The sequence below is a fragment of the Oncorhynchus mykiss genome, chromosome 2 (assembly GCF_057628025.1).
Source record: "Oncorhynchus mykiss isolate SJ-2025 chromosome 2, ASM5762802v1, whole genome shotgun sequence".
NCBI lineage: Eukaryota > Metazoa > Chordata > Actinopteri > Salmoniformes > Salmonidae > Oncorhynchus > Oncorhynchus mykiss.
This window is the reverse complement of record NC_143023.1, coordinates 17,685,505-17,702,290: the sequence shown is the minus strand read 5'-3', so window position 1 is coordinate 17,702,290 and position 16,786 is coordinate 17,685,505. Positions and strand designations below refer to the sequence as shown.

Sequence of the window (16,786 nt, the reverse complement as noted above, 5' to 3'; positions counted from 1 at the left end):
GGAGGTGCTGGGGGCTCTTCGTACATCTGACTTTCTATGTTTCCCCACCAGCTACATATATGACCACACTTATCAAGAATTAAATCTGTTTATAAAATACATTAAATAGATTACATTAGAAAAATGTTATTGTCCATGCAATGTGGAAATGTGCTTTTACACATAAAAACAATCAGGGCATCGGAATGCTTTATCATCAAGAACATAGACTACTGGGGCCTCCCGAGTGGCGCAGTGGTCTAGCTGCCTAGCTGTGCCACTAGAGTCCAGGCTCTGTCGCAGCCGGCCGTGACCGGGAGACCCATAGGGCGGCGCACAATTGGCCCAGCGTCGTTCGGGCTAGCGGAGGGTTCGGCCGGCAGAGATGTTCTTGTCCCATTGCGCTCTAGCGACTCCTGTGGCAGGCCGGGCACAACTCACGATGCAGCGTTTCCTCCGACACATTGTTGCGGCTGGTTAAGCGGGTAATTGTGACATTGTGTGTTTCGGAGTCCATACGGGAGTTGCAGCGATGGGATAAGACTAACTACCAATTGGATACCGTAAAATCCCCAAAATACTACTGAAACTATTGCCTACAGTAAAATTGTACTAATCATGTGCATAGGGTCTTATGGATTAAGGAGTATAAGGCATTTGTGGCCACTCAATTCCACTGAAGCTGAGGAGATTTTAAATGAAATACCAGCAAAATGGTTTGGTTGTTCAATGCGAAGATGAACACTGGGTATAGTGATTAACATGTTTATTGAAGTATTCATTGGAAACAAATACAATAACAGTGGTATCAGGAATGTGTGTGTATTTGTAAGGTTTTATACTGTGACCATGATTGTTGTGTGTCTCGGAAAGGCAATGCTGTTTTAAAGAGAAAAAAGCTACAGATGAAGTAACAAAATAATATAACAAAACAAATTAAAAGACGGAAATAAAAGTAGGGGCAGAGGCAATTGTTTCGTTCTTAAACACGTAGTTAAGACAATCCTACTAACAGAGACATCCTGAATATAAGATCCTGAATAGTCACCACAGCATCACCTTTATTTTGCCTTTTACAACTGGATCCCATTCTCATATAGCTAGATTGACATTGAAAGGTCATATTTTGAAGAAGGTTAGGACGGTGAAAAGGTGCAAGGTTAAGGAATAACAAAGTTAAACAAGATCAAAAACTGTTTTTTTTGTGTGCAATTTGTACAAACATAAGTAAACTTCAACTATGTGATTTCACTATACTCAGTATTTAAATCAACAGAAATGTTTTTTTATTGTGTGTTAGAATTACCATAGCAAGAAAGTCAATCATTTCACAGGCTAGGTTAGAGATGCAAGTTAATACGATACAGAAACATGCGGAGAGAAGGAACTATACACTGTAAGGGCCGGAAATCAGAATAAAGATCATAAAGAGAAACTCCATTTTCCCAGCCACATATTTCCACCCTGAATCTCTCAACTGCAGTTTTCTAGATGACAGAGACACCAGCGAGATACCAGATGACAGACTAGAGAGACACCAGACATGGAGAAAGTGAGAGAAATATACTACTTTCTACATCTAGTTTACCATTGACACTTGCTCACACACTGTTCCACTTTCCAAATACTTTCCTCAACACTTTCAAAGTTAGACTTCATAAACACAATCAGTCTTCGCCCTTTAAATAAGGTTCTGTACGGTTTGCAATTGGTAAACGTGCAGCTAAAATCTGCTAGATGTGAACAATCTGTTGGAGTCGAATTCTAAATCAATCGAGAAGACACTAGTAAAAACAAGCGAGTTGAATCCATCTCTTTTCTTATACTTTTATCCCTCAACACAATGCCAATTTCTCAAACCTACTGTCCAGGAAAACCCATCCTCCAAACCCTCCACTGTTTCTTTCCTCTTCTACCTGTCCAATACAAATGGAAGTACAGTTCACCCCACAGGGATGCATTGTTACAGATGTAAGATCTTCATTTTAGCCAGTTGCAGGAAAATAATCCTGCAGCAACAAGAAATGTAAATTAATCTACATTTTTGTAGGGGTTGATAGACACACTTTAGAAGCCTTTTTAAAACTAAAATACACTACAAGTTTGCATTTCCTGCTACGCAGGAACATTCTCACCAACAAAAGAGTGATCAAATAAAGATCCTACATCTGTACGGTTGCTCCTTCTTACTTCTATTAATACGTTTGTCGATAACAGAGACTCTTGAAGGTAAACGTTCAATACAATCTACACATAGCAGCAATAGCTTTGCAATGCAACATATTTCTGTGTATAACATATCACATCAACTGCCTTTGTAAATTGATCACTTGATCTTAAAAATATAATTCCTTATACAAATCCTACCGCACATTAAAACAAATTATTTAAAAAATATTGGTGTTTAAACTTATTCCTACCCAGCATTTTGCTGATGACATCAGTAAGCAACATCAATACACTTTTATTTAAATCTTCATACAGAGAACATGTAAATTAAGTTGTACAAAGTGATTGGTAGGTCTGCATCTATCGTGGAACTACATCTGCCTAGCTAACAATGTGTTTAAACATACTCTTATTGAATCCCAACAATGAAAAACATTTTATGACAATTCTTCAACATGTTTGGATTTTCCTGGATCATACACACACATATCTCTGCACAACTCTCTTCTCAAAAATCCTCCTCGATGAAAATACTGATAAAACAGGAGCCTGTCCTTTAAGACAATTCCTAATGGTACAAGTAAAGTATGCTATAATTCATTAAACTATTACCCAACTACAGGCTGCTACCAGGAACCAGTCCCTGAAAGGGTACAGACAAAAAAACATAATAAACATTTTCTACCAAGGTTACTTTTAGAAAAGTGTTGTAAAATGAAAATAACATTATAAAATTATCAGTAATGCCCAGGGCTCAAATGTTAATGTTGGACATTCTGACAAAATGGCCCTCATCTGTTTGTGTTTTTACTAACATCACAGAGCTTTTCAAATTCCAACTCACACTCATCTTTTTACTCTATAATTCTCAAATACTATGGTAGATTTTTAATCAAGTTCTCATTTTGTCCAAAGGGTCTTTAACAATTACGGTTGGCACTCAAATTTCAGCTTTGATTCTTCTATCTTCAAAATAACACCACATAAGTGTCTGTATTTTGACTTAGGCCTGATTAATACACATCTAATCAGCACTTGTAAATAACCAACATGAACAGAAAGGTTTACTTAAGGCTTTCTCTTAAGGCTGAACAGTTGAGAACTCAACCAACACAGTTACTGGACTCTGAGAACAAACTCAAAACACATGAATGTTTCCTATTAACACCTCTCCATTGGATGCCTGTTCAAGGAGACCATGTCCTATTCGATGATGGGTGCAGAGCGATCGTTGGTCACCGTCTTTCTGAGCCGGACATGGGCAAATGGGTTGGTCCTGCCAGGGAGACAATGTGCATATCAGGCATGACAGGAGCTTAGACACGTTTATCGACAGTCATCTATCTAAAGTGGACCAGGGTTGGTGACTACTGCAATGCAGTATGTCTACTGTATAAATAATACAATGAATGCATTTACCAGGTTGGGGAGGGTGGAGGAGAGGCGAAGTCTGACGAGAGCTGTGGTAAAAGCGAAGAAGATCCTAGTGTTATTAACCCATTACATATCATATCTACATTATATTCTGTCATTATAAGCCATCTATACCTCTTGCATCAGCATTGACAGAGCCGGTCGGTCAGGGGGCCCTGCCCACTCTACCCCTTCACCTCTGACCTTCGGCCTCAGGCTGACCTGGTTGGAGTCGGCCATGCTGTATGGGCGCGGGCGGAAGGTGCTGACCCTCTGAGGGGGGAACGAGCGCTCCTCCTCAGACTCAGGGGTCAGGGCAGGCAGGCCAGGGGAGACCAGCTTGTCTAACTGACCCGTACTGGTACTGTTGACCTTAGAGAGGAGCGGGGAGCTGGAGAGAAAGTGTCTTGCTCAACTCAATATCCTTAATGACAATCGCAGGCATATTGTTCTGACATTTCAGACTGAGGATAAATGGAGGAAAGTGGTCATGCTAACTCATCAACTGTACTGTTGATCTTGGAGAGCAAAGGGGACCTACGAGGTGGTAGAAGATTAGGACGGAGCTTAGGTAGATGGAAAGAATGATGGTCATTCATTCTCTAAAGGCCCGGTCTCTTTGCTTGGCATGGACACATCAAAACGACAATGACACTTAGAGGAAAAAAAGAGCATATGTGTGTCAAAGTGTCAGTGATCTCTCTCAGCTTCCTGTGAATAAGCCAAAGTCATCACTGCCAGTTTGTAGACATCGTACTGACAGACAATGTTGTTGACAACGCTGCAGCTAGGCTGTTAGATCAGAGTCAATACAGGGAAGGGTGGAGAGCATAGCGGAAGGATTTCTAGAGTTAGTGTCAAGATTTAATCATAACCCTACAAGTTGACTTCCATTTAAGACAATAACATTTTGAGGAATGAAATGACAATATCATAACAGTTTCTTGTTTCTATGGTGACGGACCTGCTGTCGAGGGGATCCAAGGTGTTTGGGTAGGGTTGAGTGTAGGAGAAAGGGAACCAGCCTTTCCTGTAAGGGAGAGAGGGAGGAATTGTTTTGGTATTATCTGTATATAACCTAGAAAACCCATGGATTGCCTGAATATGTCATTTCAGAACAGTCCTCAGTTGGTGTTTGAAGAATTGTAGGGTTTTGTACAGCTGAATGGTGGGTTCTAACTCTTACCGTCCCGTCCGTTCGTTCTGACCATAGTGCCACCCGTCTCTGGGCTCAGAGATGAGGAGGCTGAGAGCGTCGCCTGGCAGGAAGTGAAGTAAGCAGGCCCCGCCCACTCCACTGCCCTCTGAACCCCCAGGAGCGTGGGCAAATATGGCTTCCACACGAGACGGGCTGGAGAGAGGGAGAACTCGGTCTCTGGGCAGAGTGGAACCTGAAAGATAGAGAGGGACAGAGGTGTGAAATTAATTAAATAGACATCACATTGGGAAAGAAATGGACAAGATGGCAAATAAGTGAAGGGGGGTATCAAAACCTACCCATAAACCCTCCCACCCGGGCCTCGCTGACTGGTTTCCTTGGCAACGGCAGTGTAGACGTTCCATACATCTCTGCTGCCTTCATCAGCATGGGATTATGGGACCGCAATGCTGTGTTCCCTCCTCCTTGCACTCCCTGGTGATGCAGCGAGGGGGTTATGGCTCTGGAAAGAGGTGCACTGTGGGGTAGTGGAGGACTGTGAGGGGCACTGAGGGACAACGGCAGGGCCAGGCCCTGTAGGGAGGAGTAGGATGGGGAGCCCTGGCTGAGAGAAAGCACAGTGGAGGGGATCAGACTAGGAGAAAGGCTGGAGGTGCTGGTGGCCAGGAGAAGAGAGGTCTGCTGGGCTTGGCTGGAGCCAACCGTGGAGGAGGTGGATGAAGTGATGGGAGTGTTAGCAGTAGTGATAGCATTAGCACTTGTGTTGTTGTTAGCATTGGGGCTAGCTGAGACACTAATAGGCGTGCTGATCTGCTGAGGGGAGCCTGCCCCACTCCCTCCAATAGCCCCTCCAGTGGCAGCGAGGGAGCGGAAGGTCTGGGGTCCGGGGGAATGTTGGGGAGGGGAGATGTCACTCTGGGAAGAAGAGGGGATGGGTCTCTGCTGCTTGGAGCCACCATTCAACAAGGGAGGCACCTCCTGTACTGACAGCCTCTGAAAGAGAGAAATGGTAAGAGAGAGAGATAAGACAGAGAGATGAGAAGAAACAATGGAATTTTGCTAAATGACTGAAAACCATCTGAATGCTGTCTAAATAACAGAATACCCTAATCTTATAATAACTTCACTTTATCTTCTGAAGTACATGTAATTCAGACATTTGTCTGTGAATTCCTACTAATGAACTGAATCCCCTTGCCCTCACCTGTTCTGGCTGTGCAGCGCCCAGCTTGGCATGTCGGAGGAGCTCAGCTATCCCAGATGCCCCAGAGCCCTGAGGGGCGGTGTGACGCAGCAGGTTGAGCGCCCGTTCAGGTAGTCTGGTTGGCTGGGAGCATGACTGTTGCCATGAGGACAGCTTCTGTGACAGGAGCTCTCTCACCTGGACACAGGGAGGAAGGAGAGGCAGGTTGGCAGTTGGATGGGAGTCAGGGACCGTGTGTGTGTGTGTGTGTGTGTGTGTGTGTGTGTGTGTGTGTGTGTGTGTGTACCTTGCAGTGGTAGTTGATGAGCAGCTTGGTGACTGAACACTGGCGGTCCACAAGGAAGCAGTATCGTCTCCTCTCCTCCGTCAGCGCTGAGCGGTAACCCACAGCAACCAGCGTGTCCAGCTCAGCCTGACGACGACTCATTAGCTCCACATACTGACAGAGGTTAGTAAACACACACATAAAAACAAATGCAGCATAACAGAGAAAGGCTCTGGAGCAACGAACCGCCCTTGCTGTCTCTGCCTGGCCGGTTCCCCTCTCTCCACTGGGATTCTCTGCCTCTAACCCTCTTACAGGGGCTGAGTTACTGGTGCTCTTCCATGCCGTCCCTAGGAGGGGTGCGTCACTTGAGTGGGTTGAGTCACTGACGTGATCTTCCTGTCTGGGTTGGCGCCCCCCCTTGGGTTGTGCTGTGGCGGAGATCTTTGTGGGCTATACTCGGCCTTGTCTCAGGATGGTAAGTTGGTGGTTGAAGATATCCCTCTAGTGGTGTGGGGGCTGTGCTTTGGCAAAGTGGGTGGGGTTATATCCTTCCTGTTTGGACCTGTCTGGGGGTATCATCAGATGGGGCCACAGTGTCTCCTGACCCCTCCTGTCTCAGCCTCCAGTGTTTATGCTGCAGTAGTTTATGTGTCGGGGGGCTAGGGTCAGTTTGTTATATCTGGAGTACTTCTCCTGTCTTATCCGGTGTCTTGTGTGGATTTAAGTATGCTCTCTCTAATTCTCTCTTTCTTTCTCTCGGAGGAGGACCTGAGTCCTAGGACCATGCCTCAGGACTACCTGGCATGATGACTCCTTGCTGTCCCCAGTCCACCTGGCCGTGCTGCTGCTCCAGTTTCAACTGCTCTGCCTGCGGCTATGGAATCCTGACCTGTTCACCAGACGTGCTACCTGTCCCAGACCTCCTGTTTTCAACTCTCTAGAGACAGCAGGAGTGGTAGAGATACTCTCAATGATCGGCTATGAAAAGCCAACTGACATTTACTCCTGAGGTGCTGACTTGCTGCACCCTCGACAACTACTGTGATTATTATTATTTGACCATGCTAGTCATTTATGAACATTTGAACATTTTGGCCATGTTCTGTTATAATCTCCACCCGGCACAGCCAGAAGAGGACTGGCCACCCCTCATAGGCTGGTTCCTCTCTAGGTTTCTTCCTAGGTTTTGACCTTTCTAGGGAGTTTTTCCTAGCCATCGTGCTTCTACACCTGCATTGCTTGCTGTTTGGGGTTTTAGGCTGGGTTTCTGTACAGCACTTTGAGATATCAGCTGATGTACGAAGGGCTATATAAATAAATTTGATTTGAACAGAGGCAGAGGAGTAGGAGATATGTGACCTTTATAATACACTGTAGGGAGAGAGGCTCATCGGAGGGACCAAAAGGAAGAAGTGACATCATATCCTATCTGCTGAGCAGCGATAAACTAAATCCTAATCACAAAATATTATCCCTCACCTTCCTTAACCTTTTCTTCCATTGTCCACCCCTTCTTATTTCCTGTCCTCTCATTCCAAAGATTTCTCCTCTTTCTCTTCCAAATCAGCTGAGCCAGATTGCTGTTTAATCTCATCCATACTTCCGCACACAGACTGTACATACACACACACAAACACTTGACTGTGCCTTGTAATGCTGAGTAAGATGATTTAGTCTGGTGGTGTTTCCAAGAAAATCCCACACAAATCTCAAGTGTCAAAACACAATTGTAAGTGTTTCAAAAATACACAAATGGCATCGTTGAAACCTTACACTCAAAGCACTACTGACACAAAATGGTGTTGTTGAATGCTAGTTACCTGCATCTCCCTATCTCCATACTTGTTGGGGTGGCGACTGCCCTGGCTCTTCCTGCGCAGCTTCTTGAGCTGTGATTGGCAGCACTCGATAGATTCCGACTTCGACTTGCGCTCACTCTGATATTTCTTCAACGTGGCCTGAGATCGAGAGAGAACGGGAGCGAGAACACCCGATTGAGAGAGAGACAGAGCAACAGATAGAAAAATAGTCAGAAAAGTGGTTGCGCTGTAGAGAGAAGGAAATATGTTAACGTAAAATGAAATAGATAAACTCACGGTAAGATATTTAATGTCCAACTCCAGCTTTTGCTCCAACTGGGACAGCAGCTCAGAATGGAACAGCTTCAACTGTAGATCATATTCCACCATCATTCATACAGCATCACAATAGTTAACAATCATATCACCACACACACACACACACGCACACACACGGTAAACACTCACCACGTCCTCCAGTTGAACCTGAATCTGCCTGTGCACCTCGGCCATCTGGAATAACGTGTCTCCTGGAATCCCCAAGAAGACACAGGGATACAGAGAATACGTCACCAACACAGGATACACAGAATACGTCATCAACACAGGGATACAGAGAATACGTCATCAACACAGGGATACAGAGAATACGTCATCATCACAGGGATACAGAGAATACGTCATCAACACAGGATACAGAGAATACGTCATCAACACAGGGATACAGAGAATACGTCATCAACACAGGGATACAGAGAATACGTCATCAACACAGGGATACAGAGAATACGTCATCAACACAGGGATACAGAGAATACGTCATCAACACAGGGATACAGAGAATATGTCATCAACACAGGGATACAGAGAATACGTCATCAACACAGGGATACAGAGAATACGTCATCAACACAGGGATACAGAGAATACGTCATCAACACAGGGATACAGAGAATACGTCATCAACACAGGGATACAGAGAATACGTCATCAACACAGGATACAGAGAATACGTCATCAACACAGGATACAGAGAATACGTCATCAACACAGGATACAGAGAATACGTCATCAACACAGGATACAGAGAATACGTCATCAACACAGGATACAGAGAATACGTCATCAACACAGGATACAGAGAATACGTCATCAACACAGGATACAGAGAATATGTCATCAACACAGGATACAGAGAATACGTCATCAACACAGGATACAGAGAATACGTTATCAACACAGGGATAGAGAATACATCATCAATACAGGATACAGAGAATACGTCATCAACACAGGGATACAGAGAATACGTCATCAACACAGGGATACAGATATTACGTCATCAACACAGGGATACAGAGAATACGTCATCAACACAGGGATACAGAGAATAGGTTATCAACACAGGATACAGAGAATACGTCATCAACACAGTATACGTTATCAACACAGGATACAGAGAATACGTTATCAACACAGGATACAGAGAATACGTCATCAACACAGGGATAGAGAGAATACGTCATCAACACAGGGATACAGAGAATACGTCATCAACACAGGATACAGAGAATACATCATCAACACAGGGATACAGAGAATACGTCATCAACACAGGATACAGAGAATACGTCATCAACACAGGATACAGAGATTACATCATCAACACAGGGATACAGAGAATACGTCATCAACACAGGATACAGAGAATACATCATCTACACAGGATACAGAGAATACATCATCAACACAGGGATACAGAGAATACGTCATCAACACAGGGATACAGAGAATACGTCATCAACACAGGGATACAGAGCGGGATAAAATTGTTGGTAAAAAAACACTTGTTGTGACTTCACGTTGTCTGTATGTGCAATATTGTGTCTGAGGTGTCGGATCAATAAAGTAGTATCTTATCTCACCTGGAGCTGTTAACTGACTGAATGATTGCATCTCTCAACTTCTCAGTCTATGATGTCAGCTGTGAATCTGCCAATGTGGTAAAGGCTGTGTGTCTCTCCCACAGCACAGTAGTTTGTGGTGTCTGGCATCTCTCCCTCCCTACCCGACTGTTTGCAGCATTACAATGAGATCATGTGGTGTTGTTAATCTCTTAACAATCACCCCACTCTCTCCCTCTCCCTCAGTTCCCTCACGCTCGCTCTCACTCTCAGCTCCCTCCCTCACTCACTCACTCACTCCCTACTTTCTCTCGTTCCTCCACTCTCTAGCTCGCTTCTTCTCCCATAGTCCCTTAGTGTTTCTCACCCCACCCACCGGTCTCTCTCTCTCAATCTCTCCCACTCACCCAGTCACCCACTCACGCAGTCACTCACGCAGTCACTCACGCAGTCACCCACCCAGTCACCCACCCAGTCGCCCACCCAGTCACCCACCCAGTCACTCACCCAGTTCTTTGGACCCTTGGCTGTCGCTGGCCAGTTCTCCCAGTTTGACCAGACCATCGAAGTATCCCTTGGCTGCTACCGTCACTCCTGAGAGGAAAACACCTTTCAGTGAGGGGCACCATGTAACAAAGACCCTCTAAATGGGCTTCAGGATTGGGCCTGGGTGGAATGCAGCTTCTATGCCAGACACCAGAGAGCCATCATTAAAATGTCCAAACAAACATGGCCTACCAACTTGCCCACCCAACGCCACTAGATATGCTATACCATACAGTATAGTGTGTGCACACCACTCTCTCTCACCTGTCAGGGCTTTCTCATAGTGTTTCCCCATGGTCACAAAGTTCTTCAGACTGGGGTTGAACTGGTCCAGAATCCCCTACAAAACACATGACAACAAGAGACAATATTCATGTCTCCTCTTCAACTTTACCACTTAGTCACAGTCTGTGATCATTGCTGCTAGCAGACTGAGTTTCAACAAAAGTGTTATGTAGGGCACTCGCCTGACTACATCTACAGACTAATTCATTGCTCTTGGAGGCAACAAACCTACACACACTGTACCTTATACACGTTTTCTGTCATCTTGTTGACCTCGTCTGAACGAGACATGGTGTTTCAGAATGTTTATGTATTGTAGTCTCCTCCCCTGTATCTGAGGGTATTAGGCTTTACAACAGCAGACTGAAGTCCCCTGGAAACACAAAGATGGAGAAAAACAAGTGTTGGCAGGTAGCCTAGCGGTTAAGAGTGTTGGGTCAGTAACCAAAAGGTTTCTGGTTCAAATCCCAGAACAGACTAGGTGAAGAATCTGTTGATGTGCCCTTGAGCAAGGCACTTATCCACAGGAACATACAGGAACAATTAGGGTTAAGAGTGTCTGTTAAATGACCAAAATGTACAATTAATTCAAGTATAAAGAACTTCTATGAGAGGTCTAACCAGACAACCAAGAGTTATTCAGGCTGAGGTGTTTGGAGGTGACCTGGCAAATCACACTCACCCATACAGAGTGAGATGGAGGGTTTCATCAGTGGTCTATGATCCATACAGGAGGCAATGACCAGACAGCTTATCCCTAAACTACCACCCAACATGCTTGTGCTGTGACCCATCTTTTAGAGTTGTTTGGGACTGTGTAAAGTCTATTCCCAAGACTTCTAGCAGTCCTATGCCGTGACCCAAGAGGAATAAACCACAGCCCACCAGTGGGTCCCAGTCTTTGGGAACCCCGGCTGCTCCTCATCAAGAGGGTGACCTTCCAGAGCTAACGACTGGAAATGTTGACTTTATGTCCTGCTCCATTATCCGATATGGGTCAACATTTTTCATGTAATCTCTGTAGGATAACAAAGATGAGCTGTAAGGGGGAAACTGAGTTGAGCGTGACTTTAGCCATTTAATCCAGGGGGGAATTCTGTCACCGAACACCTTGGTCAGTTCAGCAACGGTTCTCTCTCTGTGGTCCAATGTTTATTCAGTGCCATGACACTTGTGCCTGGTGTTGGAAAAGTCCATTGTTCTTATCTGAGGGGTTATGAATGGTCTGAAACAAACTGATAGCAGAAACATTTGGGTTGCCCTAATGTAGGGTAGAGATAAAGTAATTGGTGGACTCAATCGCAAAAGTTAAGAAGTGCCGTGTTATTCACATCCTTATGGAAGCAGGAAATACAACCTCAGGGCCTGGAATCAAAGGAGGGTCTGACTGCTGTTCTAAGACACGTTTTGGTAATAATGTTTTTTTTAACTTCATAACTCAGACACAGAAGTAATAACAGACGTCCAGATGTATCACAGATCACATGACCTAAGCAAAATACACCAGGGTATCCCTGTATAATACATGGTGTCTGCAGTGGTGGAGTACCTACTGGAAAAAACAGCATTTCTTACTCTAACATATAATCCAATCAAATCAAAGTATTTGTCACATGCACAGGATACAGCACGTTTAAACGGTACAGTGAAATGCTTACTTGCAAGCGACAGCACACTGAGTAACAGGCCATTCAAACGCTTCCACTATAATGCCTAACTTATTACATGACACAATCAGAAGATTGGTAATATAGACCACTTTAGGCAATACTTGTGTCATGCTTATGACACTTCATTACATGGGTTGGTGGAAATAGAGTGGGCAGAATAGACATAGTTCTGATACGGTATTATAGAAATAGAGTGGGCAGAATAGACATTGTTCTGATACGGTATTATAGAACGTCTCAGAAATAATTCTAGTCATTCAAGTTCTATTCTGTAAACCTACAGTACTCTAGCCATGATGAATGTACAGTGGCTCTCACACAAGCCTCTTCTCTCTAGTGTTACAGCACGGTGGTCCTCGTGTGGGACAACACACACATCTGACCTCACTCTACACTAAGGCTCACACATGCTCCTTTCAGACAACATCCTGTGTGTGTGGCATTCTGCAGCATGTCATGCATTGGCTCACTTGTTGATGTCAGTGGATGGTCATTGGGCAGACAGACATGTGTTGGGTAACACTGACCGGTCAGGCTGCTGTTGAATAGACCTGACGACATCATTTGATTCCACAGATGTATGGGTTACAGCCCTGTACAGTACAACTGACCTCCTGTGGACTTTTTGCATTGTTACTTATGTTCAAGGAGGCTCTGAGCTTGTTAAAGGCGTCCTCTAGCAATTTGACGTTTTCCTGTTGAATATCCCAAGTATAAATACAGTAATGTACATACACTTGAGGGTGACTTTTTGGGAGCAAAATAGTGTTTTTTTTTTAGACACAACTACAAACGTCAAGGAGTTATTACCCTTACAGAAAAAAAACACGTGTAAAATTTCACATATGAAATCATGTGAAAATGTGTTTTTGGAACACTTCAAATGTGATCACGTTTTCACATGTATAGTTTCATGTTATCACATATTGCTTTCCATGTTGTCACACGTTATCGCATTAACTTCCCAATTCACATGTGATCACGTGAAATTCATGTGTTTTTTCCTGTAAGGGTTGGTCTGATGGTCTGAAGGTCTGATGTGATGTCATTGGCCTCCCCCCTTGTTTGAGGAGCAATAGTGAACCAAAGAGGAAAGGCCCACACCCCACTTGTGTCATGTTATACCTGGACCACCTATTGAGATGTGCCTTTTGGTAAGTAAATCAGGTGTGTGAAGGGGAAAGGAGACTGGAGTAAGACTAATTGGGTAAGCAGAAGTGCACAAAGAACTGTTATCAATATCAAAGAAATCCAATGAAGAATTTCCTTGATCAATATCCTATTGTTGACCGGGCAGAAACACATTTTTTGGGGTGTCAGGTAGCCTAGTGGTTAGAACATTGGGCCAGTAACTGAAAGTGTTGCAGGATCGAATCCTGAGCTGACAAGGTAAAAATCGGTCTTTCTGCCCCTGAACAAGGCAGTTATTAACCTATAGCCAACTCAACACACTACCTCTGGTTCCCCATGAGAGCTGATCTACAATCAGTTATGCTTGTTATGTCCTGATGGTTAAGATTGGGGTTTGGTAAACTGGCCGTTAATCTGCAGATTGAGGCACATTCTCAAGGTCCAATTTAAGTGGTTAATTAATTTCTTGTTATTCAAACCAGGTTGGTCAATTGGGAACCAATTGTCATGCGCAATGACAACATAGCCAAATATAGAATTACACAGCAAAACTATAATCAATGTACTAAAACGGATTTTGTAATATAGGTATTGAAATACAATTTTTACATTTTGTTGCCAAAGATGTTTCAGAAACAGCTACTAGGCCTACATAACGTCAACAACTGAAAACTGTTGACAAGCTCTGCATGAGTTTAAGTGATTACACTGGTATTGGCAACAATTACAAGTGTGACAGAGATGTAACATCATAGGTGAAAAATATCATAAACAAATGTCTGTGAAACAGGAACGTTATAAACAGATTGGAGGATTTGAGGTTGTGTTTATCACTTCGACTCTTATTGGCATACATAACTAAAATACGAAACATCTTCTCTAAACCAAGTTAAACGAATTATCGAGATGTGAAAGTGGACGAAATGAGAGACATTACTCTCTCAGCAAATCAGTATCACCAGTCTATAGCCTTAATTCAGCAACACCTGTTGATCTCCAGGCCGACATATAAAACTCAGCGCAATTCATTCAAAGTTAGATAAGCAGCAAAATAGTTGATACAAAGTGGAATTGTACCTTTTCTGAGCTCATTGTTGGGAGAAAAAAAAACAGATGACCGAAACGCCGTTTGCCTTTTGTCTTTTTTTCCTTTTCTTCTATTGCTTTCCCCTTCGTTAGTGGGGGTTGTTTCACCCAGCAGTGCACTAAATCTCAACCTCCCCCCCGCCTTCGCTCTCTCCCTCTCCCTTTTTTAATTATTACTCACACAAATCGGCGTCAGACTTTTGGTGCAGTTCTGTACCTCTACTCACTGTTGAGCCGATTAGCAACATGCCTTCACGCACCACCCCGGACAGAACATTCACCGCGAATAAACCCCGACCGCTGCATCAAACTCCCTACCGTTAGAAACCTCAGGTCTCTTCCGTTCTCTGTCTCTCTTTACCACTCTCCTTTTCTCTCACAATGTCCTCACTCCCGTTCACCCTCTCGCTCACTATCCCTCTCTTTCTCCCTCTCTCATTCACTCACTCACTCACTCGGGCAGAATAACAATGAGCAAACGGGACCCGGGATGAATAGCGGTAGAGAGAATAATGACTAGAAACTTTTTAAAGCAAGGATGGCAGACCCCGAAGTCACGTATCATTGGCCTACATCCGCCACCCCCTTCTCACATTCCCTCCATTCATTCTCTTAAGTGGGCAGTAGCCCTTTGGTTTATTATTCACATAATATTAAATATGTTGCCTATAGCCTATTACTTTAAACATGTTTTTGGGTGAGAGTGATAAATCAATAGGAGTAAAAAATATTTGGCTAAAACGTTATAAAATTTAAAAAATGTTTTTACAAAAACATGTAATACTTCTCAGGTGATTCATCTATTTGGTATGTCAAGGGGTTGAGCCAGGGTTGAAGATCGGTCGAAAGCAAAGGTTAGTGTTAGGGTTATGCCAAGATTATGGTTAGAGTTAGGGTTACGCAAGGCTAGGGGAGGGGAGGGATCCCATTTCCCTGTGCTGCCCTCAGGAGGTAATTTCTTGAGTGAAATCCAATCCAGAAAAAAAGTTAATCATTATGCCAAGATTAGGGTTATGGTTATACCAAAATGGGTTAGGATTAGGGTTAGTGTTAGGGTTGTGGTTGAGGCTAGGGTTAAACATATAGTTTAATTGGGTTGTAGTAGCTACCACTGACCAACAGATGGCAGTTGTGTGACGATAATCAGTGCAGTGCAACAAGCAGAACAGAAGCTGCTGCTGAATTGGTCCCTTTGGTAACTACAGTGGGAATAGATGTGAAACTGGGTGGTTCTGTGTCATTGGGTCTAGCTCTATGGAGGTGTTGGCCTGCTAGTATAGGTGGTTGATTGGTCTCGTGAGCCGGTGCCCTGGCACCTTGTATCTGAGCTGTAAAGCGGTTTGTCTCTGTTCACTTCCTCAGGCCTACTTTAAGACTGATTGACGCACAACATATTGACAAACGGCAGCACTACTGGCCTAATAAACACCAGAATAACTCATCTAGATCTCTCTTTCTCTCGAGGTCCCTCACAGTCTCTCTCTCTCTGTCCTTTTCTTGCTCTTTCCACCTGTCTATTTCTTATTCAATTCAGTTCAAAGGGCTTTATTGGCATGGGAAACATATGTTTACATTGCCAAAGCAGGTGAAATAGATAATAAACAAAAGTGAAATAAACAATATAAAACGAACAGTAAATATTACACTCACAAAGGTTCCAAAGGAATAGAGACATTTCAAATGTCATATTATGGCTATATACAGTACAGTGTTGTAAAGATGTGCAAATAGTTAAAGTACAAAAGGGAAAATAAATAAACATAAATATGGGTTGTATTTACAATGGTGTTTGTTCTTCATTGGTTGCCCTTTTCTTGTGGCAACAGGTCACAAATCTCGCTGCTGTGATGGCAGACTGTGGTATTTCACTCAATAGATATGGGAGTTTATCAAAATTGGATTTGCTTTTGAATTCTTTGTGGGTCTGAGTATGTCTCTCTCTCTATCTAGCTCTTACTAGCTTGTAATTATTAAGGCGCCCTCTGTCCCTCTCTCGGTCACATCCTGATCGGTCACATCCTGATCGGTCACATCCTGATCGGTCACATCCTGATCGCACACATCCGCTGCATCAGTGTCACGTTCTACTGAGGCTGACTTCTTTCTTGGAACTTGAAGGAAGTCTACCGTGTGTGGCGCTAGATGTGGGTCACCTAGAGCTGTTTTCCTGGAC

The 16,786-nt window shown here is 43.8% G+C and overlaps 1 protein-coding gene across 4 annotated transcripts; it reads right to left on the bottom strand.

Moving 5' to 3' along the window:
• Positions 1-730: 730 nt before the first annotated feature.
• On the bottom strand, positions 731-15,199 carry LOC110536732 (BAR/IMD domain-containing adapter protein 2). 4 transcript variants are annotated; one of them, XR_005035471.2, is made up of 16 exons: positions 14,605-15,199; positions 10,970-11,099; positions 10,706-10,781; positions 10,403-10,489; positions 8,460-8,521; positions 8,289-8,360; positions 8,013-8,150; positions 6,211-6,363; positions 5,925-6,101; positions 5,059-5,713; positions 4,748-4,952; positions 4,526-4,591; positions 3,697-3,952; positions 3,568-3,608; positions 2,786-3,424; positions 731-2,697 (listed from the first exon to the last, which is right to left on the bottom strand). XR_005035471.2 is itself a non-coding variant. In XM_036940438.2 (15 exons), exons 2-15 carry the CDS (start codon positions 11,015-11,017, stop codon positions 3,352-3,354), a joined length of 2,109 nt encoding a protein of 702 aa, XP_036796333.1. In that variant the 5' UTR covers positions 11,018-11,099; positions 14,605-15,199; the 3' UTR covers positions 731-3,351. The 4 variants fall into 4 exon arrangements, 2 of the variants coding, with proteins under 2 accessions (XP_036796333.1, XP_036796341.1); XR_016484643.1 differs by having other exon boundaries at positions 14,795-15,034; XM_036940438.2 differs by having other exon boundaries at positions 731-3,424.
• Positions 15,200-16,786: the final 1,587 nt, after the last annotated feature.